General features: G+C 41.2%; 1 protein-coding gene across 4 annotated transcripts in view; it reads right to left on the bottom strand.

Annotated features, from left to right (window-relative positions):
- WDFY3 (WD repeat and FYVE domain containing 3) overlaps positions 1–25,873 on the bottom strand; it is a 370,646-nt gene that overhangs the window by 129,505 nt on the left and 215,268 nt on the right. For all 4 annotated transcript variants that reach the window (XM_073600175.1, XM_073600184.1, XM_073600201.1 and 1 more), the window contains 7 exons: positions 21,637–21,868; positions 18,053–18,153; positions 15,719–15,937; positions 13,964–14,145; positions 10,080–10,311; positions 2,421–2,581; positions 1,125–1,236 (listed from right to left, as the gene is read on the bottom strand). In XM_073600175.1, the coding sequence (XP_073456276.1) occupies positions 1,125–1,236; positions 2,421–2,581; positions 10,080–10,311; positions 13,964–14,145; positions 15,719–15,937; positions 18,053–18,153; positions 21,637–21,868 (1,239 nt within the window). The remainder of the gene's footprint in view (positions 1–1,124; positions 1,237–2,420; positions 2,582–10,079; positions 10,312–13,963; positions 14,146–15,718; positions 15,938–18,052; positions 18,154–21,636; positions 21,869–25,873) is intronic.

The raw sequence follows: 25,873 nt of genomic DNA, 5'->3' as shown, positions 1-25,873 counted from the left end.
CACCATCTTTAATGCATCTTTTAGGGTGTGCCCCCCAAATATCTTGTTTGTCTTTAGTAATGCAGATTAAACACATGCTTTGATCTGAAGATTCTAAGCTACCAGTACCAATCCACTTAGTGGGTTAATCGCTTCCATAACTGTCCCCAAAAATGAATAAGGCACGCTGCATGGTTGATAACTGCATGTGTTGTGAACTTTTTTCCCATATCAAGATGTCTGTCGAAGTGGCTGATGAAGAAATTCCTAAAACACCTTGTTTACTGATTCATAATGCAAACACATATTATGATCAAGCAGCATGCCTATTTTATTTAGTAAAGCAGGTGTCTCCACACTTTCTAAACAAAGGAGCGGTTTATTGTCCTTCAGAATTTAGGAGGGACAGACGGTGAAACGCGTCAACCATGCTCCTGATGGTTTTTCATGTTGGATGTCTTTATACCAATAAAACAAATTTTCCTTATCCTTAGAGTGCGGTCAATCGTTTTGTCTCTTGCATCAGGGACAGACTGTGGCCAGCGGGAACAGAAATTTTCATGGCATCACTGGGAGTAAACATTGCTATATTTGGTACTAGGTGGAGGAATAGTGGTGGGCATCATAGGGCAGAGTAGTGCCCCATTATTGGTGTCAGTGGAAGAAATGGGACCCCATTGTTGGTGACAGATGGCAGGATAGGGTTTCATATTAGTGAGAGGAATAGTGCCCCAAGGGTTGGCTAAAGGCAAGCAAAGGGCCACATCTGGCCCCCAGGCCAAAGTTTGGAGACCACTATAGTAAAGTAATGTGAATGATTTGTATATTATGTGGTTATGTGATTTGTTTTCTGAAAACCTGTCACTTAGCTTCGGACTACAGAATGAACTGTATACTTAAATCGGACCAGAAAATCCACAGTCATTGTGAAAAATGCAAGCCAATTTCATGTACGCATCTGGTCGCACAATTTGGAGGAAAGCTTTTCTAAAGACCAGTATATGACCTATGGTAACTATTCAAGCCCAAACCAAAAAGTACTAAATGGTAGTACAGTAAATGCCTTCATTTTTCTTTCCCTCCACTTTTATATACACTACCCAGAACTGATAAGAAGACCACCATGATAAAAACATTAAGTTTACCTAGGTAACCAATGAGTGCTGCTCCTATGGTCCGAGCTGGTCCATTCAAGTGTCCAGCTGAATTGTGTAGCAGTTTCACTGGGGTGGCATTTTCATGAGATGATATTGCCAGCTATATATAACAAATCAAAAATAAGCTTATTGGTTTTATCCAAACGTATAGATTTATTGAATAGAATCGTATTAAAGATGACCAATAGCTATCATTAATGACCTCTCAGTCTGAAAGTACTAACTCCCTAGCCATCACGCTGTTTTAGTGAATTCACAAATCTGCAGGTATGTTCTGAGTCTCTAAATATATTGAAGCTAGCTAGGTAACTAGTACTTTCAGAGAAGGAGACATAAGGTAAACCCTGGTTTTTATCTAGGATTAGGTCAGAAGATTCAAACCTTAAACAATATCAAATTTAAGAGTCCCCCACTTACCGGCATACTTCTTTATATGTATTATATTTTTGCCATTTGTAAAAAAAAGAAAAAATAATAATAATAATAAGCAAGCCAAGAGTCAGGGCTTTCTCCCTCATCTGCACTGCTGCCAAGCTCTGTGTTGATGTGGTACACAATCACATGTCATCTGTTTTACCTTGCCTGTTCTTTTCTAGAAAGTTAGCACATTATCAAAAGGTGTCTTCTATTTCAGAAAAGTCTATTTTTCAGCGTTTAGTTGCAGATTATCCAAAAGTCAGTTAAGTATACCAGTTATACTAACATGTAAACCAAACAACTTGTGTGTTATGCAGATCATGTCAGTCCCTACGCAAAAAATAAAACTTAAATAATACAGGCATACCCCACTTTTAAGTACACAATGGGGCTTATTTACTAAAGCTGGAAAGTGCAAAATCAGGCTCACTTCTGCATAGAAACCAATGAGCTTCTAACCTCAGCTTGTTCAGTTAAGCTTTGGTAATAAAACCTGGAAGCTCGTTGGTTTCTATGCAGAAGGGAGCCTGATTTTGCACTTTCCAGCTTTAGTAAATAAACCCCATTGCGTACTTAAAAGTGGGGTATGCCTGTATACTACTACAAAAAAAAAAAAAAAAACACTTTAATTTTCTATATAACATTGGTCAAAGGTCAAGCCTAATGTTAAACCTAAATCATTAAAAAAAAAAAAAAAAAAAAAAACTGTACACACCTTTATACACTGTATACATTCTGTTGGAAAATGCCAAAAAAATATATACAGACTGCTCAGAAATAGGTTTAAAAGGTAGCTTTGGAAACAATTTGGCAAAAATGGAAAGTTAAGGTTACATTCCAATGCCAATCTGTATATACACAATTTACCTGTTTTGCAATTGCTTTGCTATCCAATTTGTTATACACTTTTCTTATTCTTGCTACTGTTAAAGATGACACAGAAAGTGCATAGAGCCCAAAGGAAACTTTTTCTTCTGGTACCAGTGACACCAGAGATGGGGTACCCGATTCAGACTTGGAATCTTTACCTGTAAAATAAAGCCACCTTCACTCATCATCGTTTTTTTTTTTTGTCAAGGGTTAGAATAATCCAGTTTGCTAATTATTGACTTCTAATCTCAGTATTATATGGCTATTCTTACATAAGAAACTTGACATTTCTTTCCTCTAGTTTTGAGGAATTAATCGAATAGTAATTGCACGGTTCTTTCTTCCTATTCTTGCAATATCCAGAAGCATAGTTTTATTTATTGTCGGTTTTGAACTGTATGAATAAAAAACATTCTTTCTTGGTAATCCCGATTTTCTCCCAGGCCCTTTTCGGAGAGACCAGTGGTTACACCCAAATATTACTGATATACATTTCTTAACCACTTCCATACTGGGCCTATTCTGGCATGCCTATCCTACATGTAAAAATCATAATTTTTTTTGCTAGAAAATTACTCAGAGCCCCCAAACATTGAATATGTTTTTTAGCAGAAACCCTAGGGAATAAAATGGCGGCCACTGCAACTTTTTATGTCACACGGTATTTGCGCAACAATTATTCAAGCACGTTTTTTGGGAGAAAAAAAACTTTCATTAATTAAAAAATAACAAATCCATAAAGTTAGCCCATTTTTTTTGTGTCAAAGCTTAAACAAGCTGTTAGAAGTTAGAAGCCGATTGACTACTATGGACAGCTGCACCAGATTTTATACTCTCCATTTTTAGTAAATTAATACCACAGTGTATAGTTTTTAAAAAGTAGCATTTTAAGGGTTGCCTTGACAATAGACACTTCACCTATTCTTATTTCATACTGCCAATTAGCCCTGATTTGCTTGCTTAAGTATGGCCAACTCTGCATTGCATAAATACTACTCGGGTCATAACACTGAAATGTGGAATTTTATAAAAGCAAAATATCTTACAGGTCATACTTCATGATAACACATCATCACAGTGTTTGAAGCCTTAAGTTCCAAAATCTTAAGAATATCAAGATTTTAATAGTTAACAGTTTCTTTATGTACGATTGCATTTTAAAAGTGAGCGAATGCGCGCCTTTTTTTTTTACTATGCTAAGTGATGGAGAACTACTCTTCTAGTGAACCAACCCCCATTATATTTTTGCACAATTTCACAATATTGCCATCTCCCTATATTCCCAGTAAGGCAACTTTCAGACTGGGGCTGAGGGCGGCGTTAGCGGTAAAGCGTGGCGCTTTTAACCCCAGAAAAATAGGATTTTTTAAAACAGCTTACCTGTAAAATCCTTTTCTTTCGAAGGACATCACGGGACACAGAGCCACAGTAATTACTGATGGGTTATATAGGTATCACTGGTGATTGGACACTGGCACACCCTATCAGGAAGTTCAACCCCCTATATAATCCCTCCCCCTCAGTTTTGTAGCCAAGCAATATAGTGTATTAGAAGAGGGGCAGGACCTCTGTGTCCCGTGATGTCCTTCGAAAGAAAAGGATTTTACAGGTAAGCTGTTTTAAAAAATCCTATTTTCTTTCTCGAACATCACGGGACACAGAGCCACAGTAATTACTGATGGGATGTCCCAGAGCAATGCTACCTGAGGGGGGGAACCACGACCAAGTAGGGTGCAATCAGACCTGAGGACCCTGTACCGCTGCCTGCAGCACACTACGCCCAAAGGCGATATCCTCATGCCTTCTCACATCCACCTGATATAATCTGGTGAATGTATGAACTGAAGACCAGGTTGCGGCCTTGCAGATTTGAGCCATAGAGGCCCGGTGATGCACTGCCCAAGAAGCACCAATAGCCCTTGTGGAATGTTCCCTGATCTGAAACGGAGGAATCTTCTGTTTCAAACCGTAAGCTTGAATGATCAACTGTCGAATCCATTTAGAAATGGTAGCTTTTGACGTTGCCTGTCCTCTATTGGGATCCTCTGGCAGCACAAACAAAACATCCGTCTTGCGGATCTGAGTAGTTGCCCCTAGATAGGCCTTAACTGCTCTTACTACATCCAACGAATGTAGAGATCTCTCTTCCGGAGAACAGGGATCTGGAAAAAAGGAAGGTAGAACAATGTCTTGGTTTAAATGAAAATCAGAAACCACCTTCGGTAAAAAACTAGGATGAGGGCGTAGTACCACTCTATCCTTGTGTATAATCAAATAAGGCTCCTTACAGGAAAGAGCTGCTAATTCTGATACTCTTCTAGCAGAAGAGATGGCCACCAGAAAAATTAATTTCCTTGTCAACAAGACCAAAGGAATCTGACTTATTGGTTCAAAAGGCTGTTTCTGTAACACAGCCAGGACCAAATTCAAGTCCCAGGGGTTTAGGTGCGCTTTAACCGGAGGATTAAGACGCATCACCCCCTGCATAAAGTTTCGGACCAAAGAATGCGAAGCAAGTGGCCGCTGAAATAATACTGATAAAGCAGAAACCTGGCCCTTGATGGTACTCAAGGCCAGCTTCATCTCTAATCCCATCTGTAGAAAATCAAGGATTCTACCTATGACATATTTCCTGGGATGCCAACCTCTGGATTCACACCAGGTTATATAAGCCTTCCAGACTCTATGATAAATCATCCTGGAAGCTGGCTTCCTTGCATTAATCAAGGTAGATATGACAGGACCTGAGAGCCCACGACTCTTCAGAACGTGGGTCTCAATAGCCAAACCGTCAAATTTAGCGTTTGTAAGGCAGGATGGAACACTGGACCTTGAGATAACAGGTCTGGGCGTACCGGTAGGGTCCACGGGGAACCCACCGTCATCCTTACTATTTCTGCATACCAAGTCCTTCTGGGCCAAGCGGGGGCCACCAGAAGTACCGACTTCCTTTCCTGCCTGATCCTGCAAAGGAGTCGTGGTAGTAGCAGAATAGGCGGGAATGCGTAAATCAGTGAGAACCGATGCCACGGAATCACCAACGCATCCGTCCCGCATGCAAGAGGATCTTTTGTCCTTGCCACAAATCTGTCTATCTTTTTGTTGAATCGGGATGCAAAGAGATCTACATCTGGAACCCCCCATCTTTGGCATATGGCCCAAAAGACGTCGGGATGCAGAGACCATTCCCCTGGAAGTAACTGCTGGCGACTTAGATAGTCCGCCTGCCAATTTTCTATTCCCGGGATGAAAACTGCCGATATGCATGGCACATGCATCTCTGCCCAAACTAAGATCTGGTTCACCTCTTTTTGAGCAGCTCGGCTCCGGGTGCTTCCCTGATGATTGACATAAGCCACTGCTGTGGCATTGTCGGACTGGATCCTGACCGGACAACCCTGTAGCCTGATAGTCCAGGCTTTTAGAGCTAGATGTATCGCCCGGATCTCCAGAATGTTGATGGGTAAGGTCCTCTCTGTCTTGGACCATACCCCTTGGACCGCAGCCTGTTCCAGAACTGCTCCCCAACCTGACAGACTGGCATCTGTTACCACCACCGTCCAGGTAACCGGTAGAAAGGATTTCCCCTTCTGCAGGTTTTCGGGTATGAGCCACCAATTGAGGCTCTGACGCACCGCATGCGACAGGTGCATCGGAAAGTCTAATGCCTGAACCTTCTTGTTCCAGGTCGACAGAATACTGTGTTGCAGCATTCTTGAGTGAAACTGAGCATAGGGAACTGCTTCGAATGAAGACACCATCTTCCCTAGTAGCCTCATACAAAGGCGGACTGAGGGACCCTTCTTGGTCCTTACTGTCAGAATCAGCTCTCTCAAAGCAGTGATCTTTGCCTGGGGTAGAAATATCTTCTCCTGGCTTGTATCTATAATCAGACCTAAATACTCCAGTCTTCTTACTGGTTTTAGGAAAGACTTTTCTAAGTTGAGGATCCAACCCAGGTGTTCTAGATACCTGACCGTGGTCCTCAAGTTTCCCTTCAAAGAGGCTACCGACCGGTCTATCAAGAGCAGGTCGTCTAGGCATGCTATGACAGCTATACCCTGAGCCCTTAATCTGGCCAGAGGAGGAGCCAAGATCTTTGTGAACACTCGAGGTGCAGTGGCTATCCCGAAAGGCAGAGCCACAAACTGGAAATGGCGCCCTCCTACCTCGAAGCGCAGAAACTTCTGATGAGCAGGAAAAATGGGCACATGCAGATATGCATCTCTGATGTCTATTGATGCCAGAAATTCTCCTCCCTGCAGGGTGGGAACTACTGTTCGAATTGATTCCATGCGGAAGGATTGAATCCTTAGGAATCAGTTCAGATCCCTTAAGTCCAGAATGGGCCTGACATCCCCATTTGGCTTTTGGACCGTAAAAAGGTTGGAATAGAAGCCCAATCCCTGGTCCTTTGCGGGAACTATCATAATGACCTCCTGCGACAAAAGTCGCTCTAACGCTAGAAGGAGCGACTGCTTCGTCTCTGGGAACATTTGATCTGAGGAACCGAGGAGAGGGGAATTCCTGAAACTCCAGCTTGTACCCTAAGGTTACCGTGGAGATTACCCATCTGTCCTGGAAGTCCTCCTGCCAGAGCTCTGAGAACTGTCGCAGTCTTCCCCCCACTCGAGTGAGCGGGGGCGCCCCCTCATGCAGAGGTCTTAGTGTTTTGCCTAGTAGGCTTCTTTCCCCAGGACTTCTTTTGTCCCTGGGGTTGACTCTTGTCTCTGGACCCCGATGGAGGCGGCCGTCGAGACTGCCTGGAGGCTGAAGCCCCCGGCGCTGGGGAAAGAGTCCGTTTGAAAGAGGGACGCTTACTCTTCTTCTTGACAGGTAAGAGAGTGCTTTTCCCACAAGAGATTCTCTTGATATAGTTATCCAAGTCCTCTCCAAACAACCTTGCACCACGAAATGGAAACCCAGCCAGTAGCTTCTTACATGGTGCTTCGGCTGACCAATTTTTCAACCATAGGATTCTACGTATATGCACCAACCCCAGTGAAAGACGGGAGGTTTGCACGATAGAATCTCTAATGGCGTCAACCACAAAGCATAAGGCCGCTGGAAGGTTAGCAAACCCCTGGGCCTGCTGTTCAGGTAATACTTTGATGACCTGCTTAACATGGTCTCTTAAGTATTGACAGACTCCAATCGCTGCTACTGCAGGTTGGGCCACTGATCCTGCTAAGGAGAAAACATTCTTCAATAGGGATTCCATCCTTTTATCTACAGGATCCCTGAGCATCTGAGCATTGTCTACAGGACAAGTCAGGCTATTATTTACGGAGGAAATGGCGGCATCAATAGCCGGTATTCCCCACATTTTAATAAACTTTTCTTCCATCGGATAAAGTGTTGAAAACTTTCTCGGCGGAAAAAAACGTTTGTCTGGGTGATCCCACTCAGAATAAATAAGCTTTTCAAGTAAAGTATGAACAGGAAAAGCATGTGCTGCTTGGAAAGGTTTCAGTGACCCCAAAGCAGAAGAGGATTCTTTAGCAGTTTCAGGTATGGGCAACTTAAATGTGGAGCGGACCAATCCAGTGAGGATCTGCACTAAGACTTTCTCCTCTTGGGAAGTCGCAGAGGGTCCCTCTCCACCTGAATCCTCCGAAGAGGAATCATCCATCCCATCCCGATCCTCTGAAAGGGATTCATCTCCTTTATCCCAGAGCTCCTCTGTCTGAGGGTCTTGGGGAACAGAGGAAAGCCTAGTGCGTTTTCTTCCACTGAGTGAAGACATAATCACGGCCATTAATCTTTCCTCTAGACCATTAATGGTTGAGGAAAAAACCTCTTGTGTAATATATACAGGGGCTGAAGTGCCAGAAGCAGGTGTAGCCCCTGACCCCGATGGCTCTCCCTGGCCCATCTTTAGGGGGGAGGATGCTGCCGACAGGGGGCCCTCAGAACCTGAACGAGATCCCCTAGCGTCTCTGGTTCCTGGGGTGCTTGAACCTCTTCTACCCATAGTGCAAAGCAACAAGGTGTGAGGTATACAAATGAACACTGCCCGCTGAGCGATGTAGTCTGGCTAAAAGCCTTGCTACCCAATGCTCAGTCTGGTGTTACTTCAGTAAATGCTGCCTAGGAGAATGCCTGTGTCCCACCTTACATGCGACCGTCAGCTCTGTGTCTCTCAGAAGGCTGAGTGCACCTGTACAGAGTGCCTCTAATAGCCTGCAGCTGGCCTGAGTGGGAGTCTAAGCACCTGTGCTGACGTCCCGCCCCCTCCTCTACCGCCCCCCCTCAAGTTTTGAAAAAAACGAGCGCTTCCCGCGCTGCCGACTCTCCTGTCATGCTTCCGGAGAAAGGCTGGGGATGGGGGGGGGGAGGGAGGGAGGCTGGTAACAAGATCTGCCTGAACGGCTATCTTGAGAGATGGTGGCCATTAGGCCGCAGAGCCCGGGTGGTATAACCACTTTCTAGACCCCTGTGGCCCCTCTCTAGCCTGGGGGGGAACATTCAAACATGAGAAATCCCCCTTTCCACCTTACCTGTTTGCAGCCTGCTTGAGATGCTGGGACATAAACAGCGATTACAACACCTGAGACAGAGTCAGCATGTGTAGGTTTGTGCTCTTGGCAGCCCCCGGTGGTCACAATAGGCATAGCATGCATTTACCTTAAAGGAGAAAAGCCACTAGAACTCAAAAATTCTGTGGAATCTCCTCTTACCTTATCCAGCCACAGGGTGCTGTTTACACAGACCCAATCTTCACCTCTCACGGTGGGCTCCGTTTGAAAAAACCGTCAGAGACTGGGGCCCCCATCAGTAGGGGGATCCAACAGTTCTGGGACCGTAAAGCACCTCGCCAGAAATTAGGAAGTTTAAAGCCATTTTCTGATCTGCGGGGTCCAGCTCTCTAAAAAGAGAAGCATTACAGGTAAAACCTCGTTTCTTCGGACACGAGGCCCGGGTACCATTCAATTCGGCCATGAAAAGACACTTTGAATGGATCCGGTTCGCCTGGCTTGCCCCAGTATAGGATCTTAGGATATTCCCTTTGGAGCTCAGCACAGGACATCTTTACACGTCCATCACCTAAGACACTGGCGTAAAAACTGAGGTATCCCTGCAAGGGGGAGGGATTATATAGGGGGTTGAACTTCCTGATAGGGTGTGCCAGTGTCCAATCACCAGTGATACCTATATAACCCATCAGTAATTACTGTGGCTCTGTGTCCCGTGATGTTCGAGAAAGAAAAAGGTTTAAAAGCTCCTGCAAAGCGCAGCTGCCGAAGCGCTTTGCATGCGCTTTGACAGTGGTGCCCATTGTTTTCAATGGCAGGGGCGGTGGAGGAGCCACTTCTGCACCGCCCAAAAAGATGCTGCTTGCAGGACTCAGCTAAAGATACCCGTATTCATACCCACAACTACCAACCACGCACAAACACTAGCGCAGACAGATTTCTGTCACAAATATAGATATGAATCAAGATGGCAGAATTGTTCCATCTACAAAGTACAAAAGAAAAATACTGCATAAAAATACATAAAAAAAACCTCATCCCTACACCACGATTTGTAACATGATAATATTTGTTCATGGGGACAAATATACATAACTATACAATCATGTACTTCACAAAATATAAATACATGAGGGCAATGCATTTTTAATCAGAATTAAAGAATATTTCAAACACTTACATGGAGAGCAAACTGCCTGAAAGCTTCCAACATAATTTGGTCCCAGTTCATATATAACACCAACACTTGCAGCTGTCAAGACTTCCTCCAAAAAGTGAGTTGGTCCAAGGCGCCACACCAGTGAAGAAAGCTGCCGTTGAGCTGGTGGAGTGCCAATGTAAGTATAGACTGTGCTAACCACTGGTGGATTGACTGAGCCAGATCCCCCTGGGGTGCTATGAACATAGTGTAGCTGTATTGATACAAATAAAATGGTCTGATCAGATTACATTAAAAGCCATACAAAATTCGATATTTGTCAGGAAAAAAAGTAGAAGCAAAACATTTAGGACAGGCTTAATTTTAATGACTTGTTTGTAACAAATATAGACAGAACTGAATATCCCATTATTTTAGCAAATAGAACTTGGTATTCATAGTTTCATTTAACAAATAACCACCATTGATACAAAACAAGTTTAAATAAAAAAACATAATAAATTGGCCTCTTATCTCATTTATCAATGTGTGGGAAGAACTGGCTGAGAATTCCTCTCCCCATAGCAACCAGTAAGATTTATTTTTAATTTTTTTCATAGTGTGAACAATGAATCCAATTAGTTATTATATAGCAACATAGGAGCAGACAATGCTTTCTCTGGGCTCTTTGATAAATGAAGCCAGTTGTGTTATTTATAGTTATATTTTTAAGAAGGATGAAAAAAAGGCTCAACTCCATAAAGTTCAAATTCTAGCAACTGCAGATTTTGTCCAGAGGAAGGAAATTCAAACCAACCTGTGGAAATTGCATGACCATTATCCAGTCCTCTTTATTTTGAAAATTAGAAATGGCTCTCACAAAATGATTATAACAATTTAGATAAGGCATCGCATCTAACATGCAGGGGAGGACAATTCTTCCTTATTTTTAAGCTAAGCTAATGAGCTTTAGCAAGGGGTAGAAAACAGAACTTTTCTATTTTAAATTCCATTATTTTTTTCAAATTACTACCGGATGAGGCAAAAGCATTTTACAACTCAGCTATTCCTACTGTTAAGAATCCTTTCTTAAACAGATTCTAAAGAAAAATGCAACTGGTGAGTGGTGCTGCTAAGCTTATGGTAACCATTATCCTAAAATCCTTCATCTCTGTTTTGCCCAACTTTATTCCATTTAATCAATAAGGAGTAATAATATTGAGTAGTCCTAATTTTTTTTTTTTTTTTAACATAAACATAATATGTTTTTTACATAAAATGAGTTTGTCGCTTAACTCCTCATGTTGTCATTTTGTTGAGATCCTTCTGTGCTTCAAATCAGGTATGGAGCACAAGCATATAAATAGGTTGCACACAAAAGATTAAGGCTGCGTTTACACTGATGCAAATTTCTCCGCATCCAATTCGCATGACAGCAGAGTGTGACCGACTCTCAATGGTGCCAGTTCACCCACCTATGGGACGGCTGCGTTCCACATTTGACAAGGGGCCTGTGCGTCTTTGGCTCTGTTTCAGGTGCAAATTCAGGCAAAAATTCAGACTTGATTCACGCCTGAAATGGAGAACAGGGACACCTCGGACACTGTGCTGTGAGTCATGTCCGCAGCTAGTGTGAACCAGGCCTAAGTCACTCTCAAGACCTCTGCAATCTCCAGCTCGCAAGTGCTCACTCCTCCAGGGACACTCCACCTAGGATTCTCCCTCTAGCATGTTACACCTCCTACTGGGGCTTAAAGTGACATTAAAGTCTTGTTTTTTTTTTTGTTTAAAAATAACAAACGTGTTATACTTGCCTGCTCTGTGCAGTGGTTTTGCACAGAGCAGCCCAGATCCTCCTCTTCTTTGGGCCCCTCGCCGGTGCTCCTATCCCCTCTCTCCTGCCGAGTGCCCCCACAGAAAGCAGCTTGCTATGGGGGTACACGAGCCAAGCCGCTGCTCTGCGTGTCCATTCAGACATGGAGCCGCGGCTCGGCCCTGCCCCCTCTTCCCTCATTGGCTCACTGATTTTAACCACTTCAGCCCCGGAAGGATTTACCCCCTTCCTGACCAGAGCACTTTTTACGATACGGCACTGCGTCGCTTTAACTGACAATTGCGCGGTCGTGCGACCTTGCACCCAAACAAAATTGACGTCCTTTTTTCCCCACAAATAGAGCTTTCTTTTGGTGGTATTTGATCACCTCTGCGGTTTTTATTTTTTTGCGCTATAAACAAAAAGAGAGAAAATTTTGAAAAAAATGTCTTCTTCTTTCTTCTTGTATTCTTCTACATATTTTTGGTATAAAATCGCTATAAGCGTATATTGTTTGTTTTTCGCAAAAGTTATAGCGTCTACAAAATAGGGGATAAGTTTATGGCATTTTTATTATTCATTTTTTTTTTATTAGTAATGGCGGCGATCTGCGATTTTTATATCGTGACTGCGACATTATGGTGGACACATCGGACACTTTTGACACTATTTTGGGACCATTGTCATTTATACAGCGATCAGTGCTATAAAAATGCACTGATTACTATGTAAATGACACTGGCAGGGAAGGGGTTAAACACCAGGGGGCGATCAAGGGGTTAAGTGTGTCCTAGGGAGGTGTTCTAACTGTGGGGGGGTGGGCTACCACTGATCTGACAGCGATCACTGCTCCCAATGACAGGGAGCAGTGATCTCTGTCATGTCACTAGGCAGAACAGGGAAATGCATTGTTAACAAAGGCATCTCCCCGTACTTCCGTTCCGTGACACGATCGCGGGACCCCCGCGGACAGAGTCCGTGGGACTCACGGGCACGGTCACGGAGTACGCACGCGCCCACAATGCCGTGATTTAAAGGGGAAGTACCTGTACGCCCATTTGCCCAGCCGTGCCATTGTACCGACGTACATCGTCGTGCGCTGGTCGGCTAGTGGTTAATTGACAGCAGAGGGAGCCAATGGCACGAGCTGTTGTGTCTCAGCCAATCAGGAGGGACAGTCCCAGACAGCCGAGGCTCTTGTGCAACATCGCTGGATTGAGAGGGGGTTGCTGCACACAAAAAGTTTTTTATCTTAATGCATAGAATGTATTAAGATAAAAAAAAAACCTTCTGCCTTTAGAACCACTTCAAGCATAGAGCAAGAGGATTAAGCTATGTATACACTGAGTGTGTTTTCATTCAACCAGCGGATTGAATGAAAAAACCTTACAGATCCCTGCATCCACACAGGCACTGTGGATGCAGGGATCTTCCCCATTGTACTATTTTATTCTGTCAGTGGGACTCTGCTGTCAGAATACCCTGAACAGAATCAACACGGAGTCAAAATACACTGATCAACGCTGCAGCCATTGGCTGCAATGACTGATAAAATGCTGTTTTCCAGCAGGATTGTTCGACAGAGGTCAGTCTAACGATCGCTTTCTGTTTAACAGAGACAGATACACAAGGATCAAAATTTGGTTGGTTCTTGGTGAATCAGCTAAATTTCAAAACATGCATACCTAGTTTAAGAGTGAATAAAAAAAAAAAAAAAAAGGATAGATTATTTTGTTTTGATCATCATGCTTATAGGTATACTAACTTCTGACCAAGACCAATAATATCATTCTATTCATTACCAAACATTTAACTGTACCCATACAGTGTTATTTCCCTCCACATTAAAATCAACACATTTATTAGAAATACTTAAAACCAAAGTTAAACATTTCCATCAACATTTCCCCAACCTAATTACACTGAAAACTCTGAAGCTTACACAGGATGTTCATATTTCACAAGTATTTCATGTATCATTTAAATAGGTGAAAATATGACTCATTGTTTCTTGACAAATAGGGGAGTAATCAGTAACCAAGGCCATTTTATTCTGGACCTTGTGGTTTGTTGACATTTAAGAACTTTTAGATAAAAGTGAAACACCACTTACCTTTACTGTATTGACTAGTTGCCCATCTAGATATAAAGCTGCAGTGCTATTTTTCAGCATGCCTTTACTCATCACAAGAACTAGATGATGCCACTGGCCTTCCATTATCAGCTCACCACAACGGAATCTGGCACAACATGGCAGAATCTCATAGAAAGAAGATTCTTCACTGAAGTCATCCACTGGAGTAGAAGAATGTCAAACATATCAATTCAAGTATGAATTTGGGTTTAGCCACAAACCTATTCAATATCTATTCTTACATGAAATAGTAAGTCAAAGTGGCACAGTAGTCTTTTTCCTGGTAGGGAATAAAGTATGCCACTAGTCCCAATATCTACAACAAGAATTCAACAAATACATCTACACAATACACAGATTAATTTAAAGGTTCCTTTCAGCTAACTCAATCATTTAGCAGGGAATTGCATAGAAGAGCCACAATATAGCCTTCAGAAATAAATTATTCATAGCTGGTCCACCACCAACAGTGTGCAGAAGATACTACATGCAGAGAAAAGCTGGTCTGAGGAAAAGGGGCTTTACAGGATTACGCTTGTAGAAAACTCTGCTTGTTCGGGCTGTAAGGGTTCATCTCAGTTCAATGCATTGAAATTGATTCACATGCTGGGGATTCCAGAGGTGAGGTCTCCACCAAATTGACCAGCTTTGCCCAAATGTCATGGTCTTTACAACTGCTGGGTGGGTCCTATTCCAATGGGGTCTTAATACTGTAAAAATTCTTGTGTAGCCCACCTGCGGCCTGTCCATTTACTATGGCTTTTTTACGTGACCGATTTATAACAGACAGCAAATCCAAGCCACCTGAATTTCCTGTTTTTATGACTAAGGTCTACAGCAGCAAAATATAAAGCTGTGAAAACCAGGCCAGAAAATAAACAGAAAGGTGAGTGGGTTAAAAAGGGGAACAGTAACAGACTGTTGCAAAATGGCAGCAATAAGTGGTGTAAAAATAGCTGTTGCCATGTATTTTATTACCCTGTTTTTGTAAAAGTGCCTCTTTTAAATCAGATAAAAAATACAAAAAATAATATTAAAAAAAAAATCACATTATAACCATCACAAGTATACATTTTGCTCCATTCAGCACTTTCTTTGATGGTTGCTATTCAAGAAATCTTTACTTCTGGCTTTAGATTCTCAAAAATTGCCATTAAAATTTTGTGAATCCATGGTGAAATTAAAATGATAAAACTGCAGTGCCAAAACAGAAGAAGGACATTGTTCCAGGTTTTTAGGAGTGGCATAAAGGTCCTCTATCCTTTAATTGGTACATTTGGCAACTAGTACTCGAATTACTGACGCTTAATTGATTACATCCAACTAATGGTCATGAAACACTATAACAAACAAAATAAGAGACCTTTGTGCAAATTTTTACTACTAAGAGTAAATACATTTTTCCTGTACAAAAACTTGGTGTAGTTTTGTACAGACAATAAATTGATTTACTCTGTGAGCTCAGACAAATTAAACTTATAACATTTCCTGGCAAAAGAAAATAATCAGTCTTTTTATTTATACAATGTAACATAAAAGTCTTTGAGCACAAATTTTAGCCATGCAACAGAAATAACATTAACAGATGACTTTCCTGGTAGAACAAAACATAGACAGATCTGATCCAATATTGGTTCTTTCCCATGTCAAAGAAATATTTTATTTGCAGCCCATTAGGGCACATTACAACAATGCTAAGTAACCCAACAGCTTTGGAAAGAGCTGGATATTTACCATAGTTCTGAAGAAGTTCCTCCTTAGTAGACACGATGAGGGACTTATCTTTTGCAGAGAGGACAATGGCAAGACATATGTAGTGATGCTCAGAGGAGTTTGCTCGTCTTACAACAGTAAGAAGTCTAACAGGGTGATTATTTGGCGCTGTGCTAAAATGCTCAATACAAAACCAGGTGGAATAGGTTAAACCTGAAGGCGGAGGGAAAAGCCTTTCACCTACAAAAAAAAAAGAAAAAAAACATAAAATTGTATTGATCTTGGATCACAATTTATATATTTGTAGCAAACCTACTTTTTTTTTTTTTTACGTAGCAAACCAAATGCACAGCTTCAAACAAATATATAAACTGCACCACTCATACATCAACACAAATGAAAATGAAGACATTCCAGAAAGTTATCAAATTATTCGTAAAATTAAAGTGGACCTGGCATAAATATAACAAAAAATGTAGGCAACTGCTGCTGTCAGGAAAAAAGGTTCTAAACCCATCCTACTCAGGGCCGTCTTTAATATCGATTGGACCCTGGGCAAAACTTTTCTTGCCCCCCCCCCATGCAATTTCGCTCTCCACCTGCTCTGAGACATACAATACATAGCATCTAGACTCAAAATCAGTTTACTGTATCAGATCAAGCAGCAAATGCAATTGGTTGTCAGAGGTTACAGCATATCATTACCGCTTACTGACTGGTTGCTAGAGGTTACAGCACATCATCTCCTCACTGCCTGTACAACATGGGGAGGTGAGCAGACCCATCAATAGACGGAAAACTCCTAGGTATCCTAGAACTCCTGGGATCAGTGGCAGTGCTGGGGGGGAGGGGAGGGTGTGATCAATGGCAATGCTGATTTTTTTTACCAACTACCAATATAAAGAGGAGTTTCAACACTGGCCACCAATGTAATAGGGGTTTACACTGACCACTAATGTAATAGAACTTGACTCCGCCAAGCGCGTCAGGAACTTTCGGGGTAAGACCGCGCTATATTAAGATACCTCTCAACTCATAAAAGCATTCACAGTAACCACCACCAATGTAAGGAGGGATTTACACTGACCACCAATGTAAGGGGAACATTCACACTGGCCACTAGTGTGAATGAAAGGATTCTACACCAAGCAGCAATGTAATGAGAAGATTTACACTGACCCCCAATGTAACTGAGACATTTAGCCTGTGTTCACATTTGCGTGTGTCGGGAACGCATGCAAAATCAATTTCCCGACACCGCAGAAACATGCTGCCCTATAGCAGATACACAGCAGTGCCATTAATTGTTAATGACACTCTCACACATTTGCTGATATGTCCTATGCAACTGTGTGATTTTGAAAAAGGGTTTGGGACTTTCTTCGGCATTTGTAGAGCTTAGAGAATCCCATTGAAATGAATGGGCTGCCCTACACATGACCTACATCTTTATCCACCCTGTCAGCACACCTTTGCATCCTAAAACCCATGCTAACCTCTGCAACCCAAGCCTCCCCCCTATCCTATGCACTCTAACCCTCCACCCCTTTAATTGTACCTACCTCCTCTGCTCATCTTTGCACCCACCTTCCTTACCTCCATACATCCCCTCCTTGCTCACCTGTGCACCCCAAAGTGTAATTCCTTCTCTGCCTACCTCTGCACACCCCACACCATCCCTCTACCCCCCACCAATTTGCTTACCTTTGCAGAACAGGCAGATGTTAGGCTTAATGACCACAGTTGTAGGCAGGACTTTCAAGCATGCCTCTTTACCTCCCCAGTGGGCAGCATTCAGTATAGGTGATAGTGGATATGACCTCAGGGGGGCAAAATATACATATGAATGCCGCCTTCATTTACAGATCAATGCTGCCGACCGTCACTATTTACATATGAACGCCGGTTATTAACATGTAAACACAGGGTCTGCAGGTGAGTCACCCATACACAATAGGGCAGAGCTGAGCAACACTTCACACTGAGATATCAGGACACAGCACAGGACTAAAACCTCAAGGGACAAGGGAATTTAAACTGGGATAGTTGACAAGTATGAGGCAGCTGCTTTTGGGGCCTACAACAATGACAGGGCCCAGGGCACCTGCCCCTTTTGCCCTGCCTTAAAGACGGCCCTGACCCTACTCTACATAATAAAATCATTTTTTGTAGCCATCTCTGACCCCATGAGAGATGTTTCTGACATGACACTTGCTACCTGGTCCTTCCCTGCTCAATCCAAAAAAAAAAAAAAAAATAATAATAATAATAATAGTAATAATAATAATAAACAAAAAAAAGTTTTGGCTAGAATTAGGCTTTAATATCCACACATTTTTAGAAACCGTTTCATACCTGTTCCAATGCCACTGACAACAGCTCCATCAACAAGACCTGTCGTAACTGCATTACTAGTTGGTGCATTGTGAGGAGCCAAACTTGGCAAGAAAAGGCACCTATTTAAAAAGAAAAACACATGGTAAAAATTCCTGAACTGATAAAACAATAAGTATTGTTATTTAGTAAAGAAAAAAGTTTAACAGTTTTTTCCTACAAGAGTAAAAAAAATAAGAGATATCCTTCTGTAAATTAATGAATAGGTACCTAGGAAGTATAATAGCTATGATCCTTTACAATACATATTCAATAAAGAAGGGTTATACTAAATATACTGGAAAAAAAAGTAAAAAAAAAAAATGAATTTCATTCTAAAATCTAGGCGATGCTGAAAAATAGAAAATAAATAAAAGTACATGTAGCAAAGCAGCCTCAAGTTCTGTTAACGCAACTGAAGACCTAAGGGTGGTCGCGGACTTTAGGTCCACCGTTACCTTTGCTACTCTCAAATAAAATTAGTGTCCTAACATGCTTATCCATTTTCTAAATCATAAAACATCAAACAAGTCATGGCTTCTCTGATACTTCGGTTTGCCTTACTGCCTCATATAAACTAGCCTTCGGAAGCAGACGAGAAATTTCAATGAAGCAATGCCATTCAGATCTGGAGAGAGACCATTTCAGCAAAGTTGTCAATATTTTGACTTTAGGCTCATTTATTGTATAGGTTTATTTTTATATATATTCGTGCTATAAAACTTAAAGATTCCATTGTGTAACTCAAATTTTATACTCAGGAACGCGCTCCGTAAATGTAATTAATCAAATTTCAATTAATAATAATGAGTAGTGTGAGGAATGGAGCCATTATTGTTGTAGCTGGAAACTTAGACTTTGGTAGACAAATGGGTTTCCATCATCTGTGAAGACAACCTTGAACACACCATCATGCATCAAACTGTAGTAGAGATTCAGCTTTAGAACAAATTGGCCATCTTTTACCAAGATAACTAAGAGAAAATCTTTCCTATATAGTCGATCTGGTCAGTAAGAGTCACGTTATTCAGTTTACCCTGTCATATTGAACAAGGAGGAGAAAACTGATTAGGAAGGCCCTTCAAAGCTTTCTTAACCTGCTGTAGAATGTTTGCTAAGCTCAAAGTTTTCTGCTAGTGCTACTTTCAAAGCAAGTGGTGGTCAGAAGTTTGTAAAGACTTCAACTGCTGAAAGATCTTTGAGTCATAGTATTTAATCTGTGAGGTGGAGCAGACACAGCCCTTATTGAATACAGAAGGCTGTAATTCAGCAAACTATTATGGTAACAGGAATGTATCATTTATTTAAAAATGTATGCTGAAGTGTAATCTGTTTATATTTTTCCTACCTTGTGTACTCCACCCCCATCAACATGTCAATGAAATGATTAAATAAAACCTATTTTTATTACATAGTTAAAGCCGTAGTAAAGCCCGCTTGGTAATTTTTACCTACAGGCAAGCCTATTATAAGGTTTAACTGTAGGTAAAATTAGTATCACCTAAACATGCACCTTTTTGGAGATATTCACCCTGGATGCAGCCAGTTACGTCACCAGCGCATGCGCTCTGTAGGTCCAGCATATCTTGCCGGAACTTTAGAGCTTCATGCCGAAACCAAGGGCTCCCGGGAGTGATGTCATCATGGCTCCAGCCAATCACATAGCCAGAGCGTGCGGACCGGGAAGAAAGACAGAGGGAAGATGTCAGCCCTCTCAGCGGTGACAGTAGAGAGCTGGAGAGCTTTGTTCCAAGGTGAGTATTTCATAATGTGCTAGTATGCGATGCATACTAGCACATTATGCCATTGCCTTGCAGGTGTTTTTTTTTTTGCTTCCAACCGCTTTATTTATAAACCCAGTGGCATCACTAGGTCTCTGAGCTTGCAATGATGGTGACAAGGGCCAGCAGGGTGCTGTACCTAGCTTTCTTAAAACAGGAAGCTATGAGAATGCCTACACATGAAGCTGAACCTTCAGGATTGAAAAAACTGAGAACTAAAAGAGCCCCTAAAATTGTGGAAGACAGTAAAGCTTGAGTTCAGCTTTAAGCATGCATGGACCAATGACATTTAAAAAGAGTCTGTATACTAAAAACTTTACTTCCCTATTTTGGAAAGAATGGTGAAGCATTCAAACCTCTGTCTATTCTTTTCTGTGTTTCTGTCCTGGGAAGTTTCACCCTTTCTTCGTCCTGTGATTTTAGTCCATGGGACAGAAATGTTATAGTTTTGACCAAAACAGGAGGTGAAGGTTAATCATCCAATGGGAACACCTGTTCTGGAAAAAAATGTCTAAAAAGGGATCAACTTGTTGTCCCAAACTTCACCACTACAGTTCCACAATTTTTCAGACGCTTAACAGTATTTGTTCTACCAAAGTCCCCACAGACCCTAATTCAGTCATACTGGGCATCATCCCAGAAGAAGCTCTTCCAGCTGATTTTAGCCTGTTGTGGACTAGGGCTCTATATTTGCCACTCAAATTATTACTGCAAAAGTGTCGCTAATCCACCCCTTCCACTTTTTCACAATGGAGAGATGCTGTTAATTTTCTTCTGAGAAGGGAAGAATAGACATATAAGCATTGGGGTTGTCCTAAAAAATGTCAAAAAGTATTGGAACCATGGTTGACATCTACAGAATCAACATATGTTTCATCAGTGAGCTCCCCTGTTTAGGTGTCATGTGCAGTATCTATATTGGGCTAAGGGTTCCCAAAGTCTCAAATGATGACATTTATTGTTTCTGATAATGTTGATTCCTTAGATGAGCGGTTGTGTTCATGTCTGTGTAACAGTTGGAGTGTAAGCTGGCTTATGGCGATACCATGTAAGGCACAATGTCATGCACTTTGTTATTAGTTTACTTTTGTTTGTTTTTTTAAGTAATAAAGTCACCCACTGGGCACTGCTGTTTGGTTTCTCTGTTGTACAATTGAAAAAACGTTTACAATAAAAATTACCCCGATGCAAAAAATAAATAAATAAATAAATAAATAAGGAAAAGAAAAAAGGGATGGACTGATAACTTTGGAGATACTTTTTCTCACTTTCAGTTGCATGTCAAAGACAGGAAAAAGTATTCTACTAAAGGATCTCAAGATTGAAAAATTAAACTGGCCAAAGGTTTAACTACTTCTACTCCATTCAAATAAAAAAAAAAAAATATTGGTTATACATACACTTTAAAGACCCAGTTGCATTTTTTGTACTATAAAAATAGAGGTTTTATTGCAGGGTTTGCACTTTTGTTGCATTTTTACAATTGTTTTATATAGATATGTGCTAAACCAACAGCAGAACACATACCAAACAGTGCCTACACGTGTACTCCAATGTATGAAAAAGCATGTGAAACAGAATACGTTTAAACAGCTACATCTGAAATTTGCATTTATAAACATAAGGGATGTCTGGTGTGTGTGTGTTAGACACCACAGTGTATGCCAACTCTAACTTACTACACCATACTACGCTCTACATCTTTATTCCAAAGCTCTTGCTCAGAGACTGTTATCATAAGTTTTTTTTTTATCATTTGAACAGTTACTGGAAAAAATATATTACCCAAAGCCTTCTAGAGAAGTGTCAAATTCCACAAAGGCGGGAGTGACTGATGATCCGTGAAGTCTAATGTCATGCGGCGTTGTCATAGACACCAGGCACTTTACTCTTGTCAGGGGCACTGTGCTTCCTTCTGCTGATTTTACCAAGCTCCGGCTTATCCGGTAGTGTTTATCGTCTCCCACGCAAAACACGCTGTCAGAGCCCAGACCCTCTGTTGACATGATCATGCTACCTGAGAGACATCCAAAATAAAACCATTTTGTCATAGTTAAAAGTAAAGCATTTAAAGCCATGTTTGTGCAATGTATTCATATCTTTTATACTTATCCAAGAAAAATATAAAAAAAAAATGTTTATATATACACATATACACACACATTTATTGTAAAAGAAATTGGAAGAAAATCAAGTTTTATTTCATAAAAGTTTGAGAGGGAGTGGTGATAAAACAGTGATGTTGTATTCTGACATTTCCCTCCCATTTATTAGCCAATTAAACACTCAGGATTGTTTACTACAATTGACTCTCTTTAGTCACAGTTGAAGTCTATAAAAGATACAGTTGTGCTCATAAGTTTACATACAATGGCAGAATTTATGGCTTCTTGGCCATTTTTCAGAGAATATGAATGTTAACACACAAACTTTTTTCACTCATGGTTAGTGTTTGGCTGAAGCCATTTATTATCAATCAAATGTGTTTACTCTTTTTAAATCATAATCATAGCAAAAACTACCTAAATTACCCTGATCAAAAGTTTACATACCCTGGGGATTTTGGCCTGATAACATGCACACAAGTTGACACAAAGTGGTTTAGATTGCTATTAAAGGTAACCATCCTTGCCTGTGATCTGTTTGCTTGTAATTAGTGTGTGTATAAAAGGGCAATGAGTTTCTGGACTCCTGACAGACCCTTGCATGTTTCATCCAGTGCTGCACTGACGTTTCTGGATTCTGAGTCACGGGGAAAGCAAAAAGAATTGTCAAAGGATCTGTGGGAAAAGGTAGTTGAACTGTATAAAACAGGAAAGAGATATAAAAAGATATCCAAGGAATTGAGAATGCTAATCAGCAGTGTTCAAACTCTAATCAAGAAGTGGAAAATGAGGGGTTCTGTTGAAACCAAACCACGGTCAGGTAGACCAACTAAAAATTTCAGCCACAACTGCCAGGAAAATTGTTTGGGATGCAAAGAAAAACCCACAAGTAACTTCAGGTGAAATACAGGACTCTCTGAAAACATGTGGTATGGCTGTTTCAAGATGCACAATAAGGAGGCACTTGAAGAAAGATGGGCTGCATGGTCGAGTCGACAGAAGAAATCCATTACTATGCAAATGCCACAAAGTATCCCACTTACAATACACCAAACAGCACAGAGACAAGTCTCAAACCTTCTGGCACAAAGTCATTTGGAGTGATGAGACCAACATTGAGCTTTTTGGCCACAACCATAAACGCTCCGCTTGGAGAGGAGTCAACAAGGCCTATGATGAAAGGTACACCATTCCTACTGTGAAACATGGAGGTGGATCGCTGATGTTTTGGGGATGTGCGAGCTACAAAGGCACAGGAAATTTGGTCAAAATTGATGGCAAGATGAATGCAGTATGTTATCAAAAAATACTAGAGCAACATTTGCATTCATCAGCCAGGAAGCTGCGCATGGGACGTACTTGGACATTCCAACATGAGAATGATCCAAAACACAAGGCCAAGTCGACCCTGTCATTGGCTACAGCAGAATAAAGTGAAGGTTCTGGAGTGTCCATCTCAGTCTCCTGACCTCAATATCATTTTGCCACTCTGGGGAGATCTCAAAACATGCAGTTCATGCAAGACAGCCCAAGAATTTACAGGAACTGGAGGCTTTTTGCCAAGAGGAATAGGCAACTTTACCATCTGAGAATATAAAGAGCCTCATCCACAAATACCACAAAAGACTTCAAGCTGTCATTGATGTTAAAGGGGGCTATACACGGAATCAAGAACTGGGGTATGTAAACTTATGATCAGGGTCATTTAGGTAGTTTCTGTTGCCATTATGATTTAAAAAGACTAAACACAGTTGATTGATAATAAATGGCTTCAGCCAAACACTAACCATGAGTGAAAAGTTTTTGTTTTATCATTTGTATTCTCTGAAAAATGGCCAAGAAATCATAAATTCTGCCAGAGTATGTAAACTTATGAGCACAACTGTATATGACCAGTAATAAATTCCTTCATCAGCTAGTAAACCAAACTTTAAAATGAAAGTGGTTGCACAGGCTTTTTTTTTTTTTAACAACAAAATGTGTTCTACTTACAGAGCGGCCCCGAACGTCCTCTTCTGGGGTCCCTCGCCGAAGCGCTTGACTACTCCTCTTCTGAGGGCCCTTATAGCAAGTTGTTTGCTATGGCCGCACTTGTGAAGGCTTGATCCTAACCTAGGCCATGTGTGTCTATTGACACACACACACAGTGTGGCTTGGCCCCTCCCCTCACTCACTTCTCACAGGAATGGATTGACAGCAGCAAGAGCCAATGGCTCCCCCTGTCTTAGCAAACCCTGTGAGAGTGGGGAGAGAGCTGCTACAGATGGAAACAGCGCTGGATCATGTGAGGACTTGGGTTAGTTATTGGGGGGAGAGAGAGGTGTGTGTGTGTGTGTGTGTGTGTGTGTGTGTGTGTGGGGGGGGGGTATTGCTACTGGGACACATTTTTGCAGGCTTTTTGCAGGAAATGCATTAAGGTTAAAACCTGATTAGGTTTTACAACCACCTTAAGACTGCTGCACTCAGTCTTAACCTTTGCTTTGCCCTTGAAATGCTCATTTAACTTTTGTCCTCCCCATCTGCACATACCCTCCTTTCAGTCCCCTTGCTGCTCCATTTTGCTGCCAGTAGTGAAAAGTGAAATGCCCGGCACTTCTAGAAAATGTCTCACACCCCTTCCTGCCATGTTAAATTGCTGCTGCAGGGTGACTAGCCACTTGGGCCCTTATTTTTTTACATCAGTGTGTAGAAGTTGTGTGTGTCCCTTCTCTCACTCAGGTCTCAGATTACACCCAGCTCTGTGCTCTATATTGTGTAGAGTGATGTCAGATTCCTGCCCCCTGCCTGCTAGAGCTGAAAATAATCCTTTGATCTGTGTATTTTAGAAGGCTGTAGAGAAGAGAGGACAGCAGATAAAAAAGATACAACTGAGAGGATTTGTTTCATCTGTGTGTCACCTGAAGCCAGTCACTTCACTGGGTATATGTAAGGGTTTATAACCACTTTAACCATTTGGTCAAGTGAACAGCCTTTTATAAGAAGCTGGTTCCAGCTTATAAAATGACATGTGGTCCCTGTGGCACAGTTATCTCTTACTATCTGCTACCACTTATGACTTTACTTTCAGGTTGGAGGAAAATTGAGTCTTATGCGGACTTCAGATCAGTTATAGCTCAGTTATAGCTATTGATTTTAGAGCAATGTAGACAACAGAAGAGAACACTGGATTTGTATTTTCTTGATTGCTAGTGTGTTTATTTAGGAATAAACATTTTATACACCGTGTACACATAGAACCCACAAAGTTCTGGGGGTGTTCTAAAGAAAGAACACAGCAGAGACTGTTTACATTCAGCCAGGGAGGAGAGGCAATGAGAGAGTCGTTGTTTTGATTCATTCACAGGTCTGTGTGTAGATTGCAGCTCTGCTTTGTAGAATAATGGCTACAAAATGTAAAAGGGAGCCAATGCCTTCATCCGCTGGCTGAAAAGAAAAATACAAAATATGCATATGCACTATTTCATATTATCTGACAAAAATATATAATTTTTAGAAAGGTTATAGTATGACCATTAAAAAAAAAAAAAAAAAGAAAACTAAACTAAATGTCTAACCACTATACATCCCCTTAAAACATGAAGGCACAGTATGAACAGAATAGTATTTGGTACTCCTTTCAGATTAGTATTCAAGTGATTAGTATGCTGCAGTGTTAGTGTAACTAGAGAACATGTTCCTTTTCAGTTTTCCATTCCAACATGTCAGTATATTTAGTGTCCACATATAATCACAACTAAATGCTCAATACAATTAGTAGAATAACTTTGTGTGAATTACAAGGAAAACTGCTGGTCATTTACTGACTGTAAGCTCCCCTAAAATTGTACATTTTAGAAAGATTTGGACATACATATTATGGAAAATAATTTTGAGGTCTGGAAAGGTTAAATAATCCTTTGAATTAAATACAGCTATGT

Source organism: Aquarana catesbeiana, linkage group LG01 (genome assembly GCF_042186555.1).
Source record: "Aquarana catesbeiana isolate 2022-GZ linkage group LG01, ASM4218655v1, whole genome shotgun sequence".
Lineage (NCBI taxonomy): Eukaryota > Metazoa > Chordata > Amphibia > Anura > Ranidae > Aquarana > Aquarana catesbeiana.
Note: the sequence above shows the minus strand (reverse complement) of the source record. Positions and strands in the feature narration are given on the sequence as shown.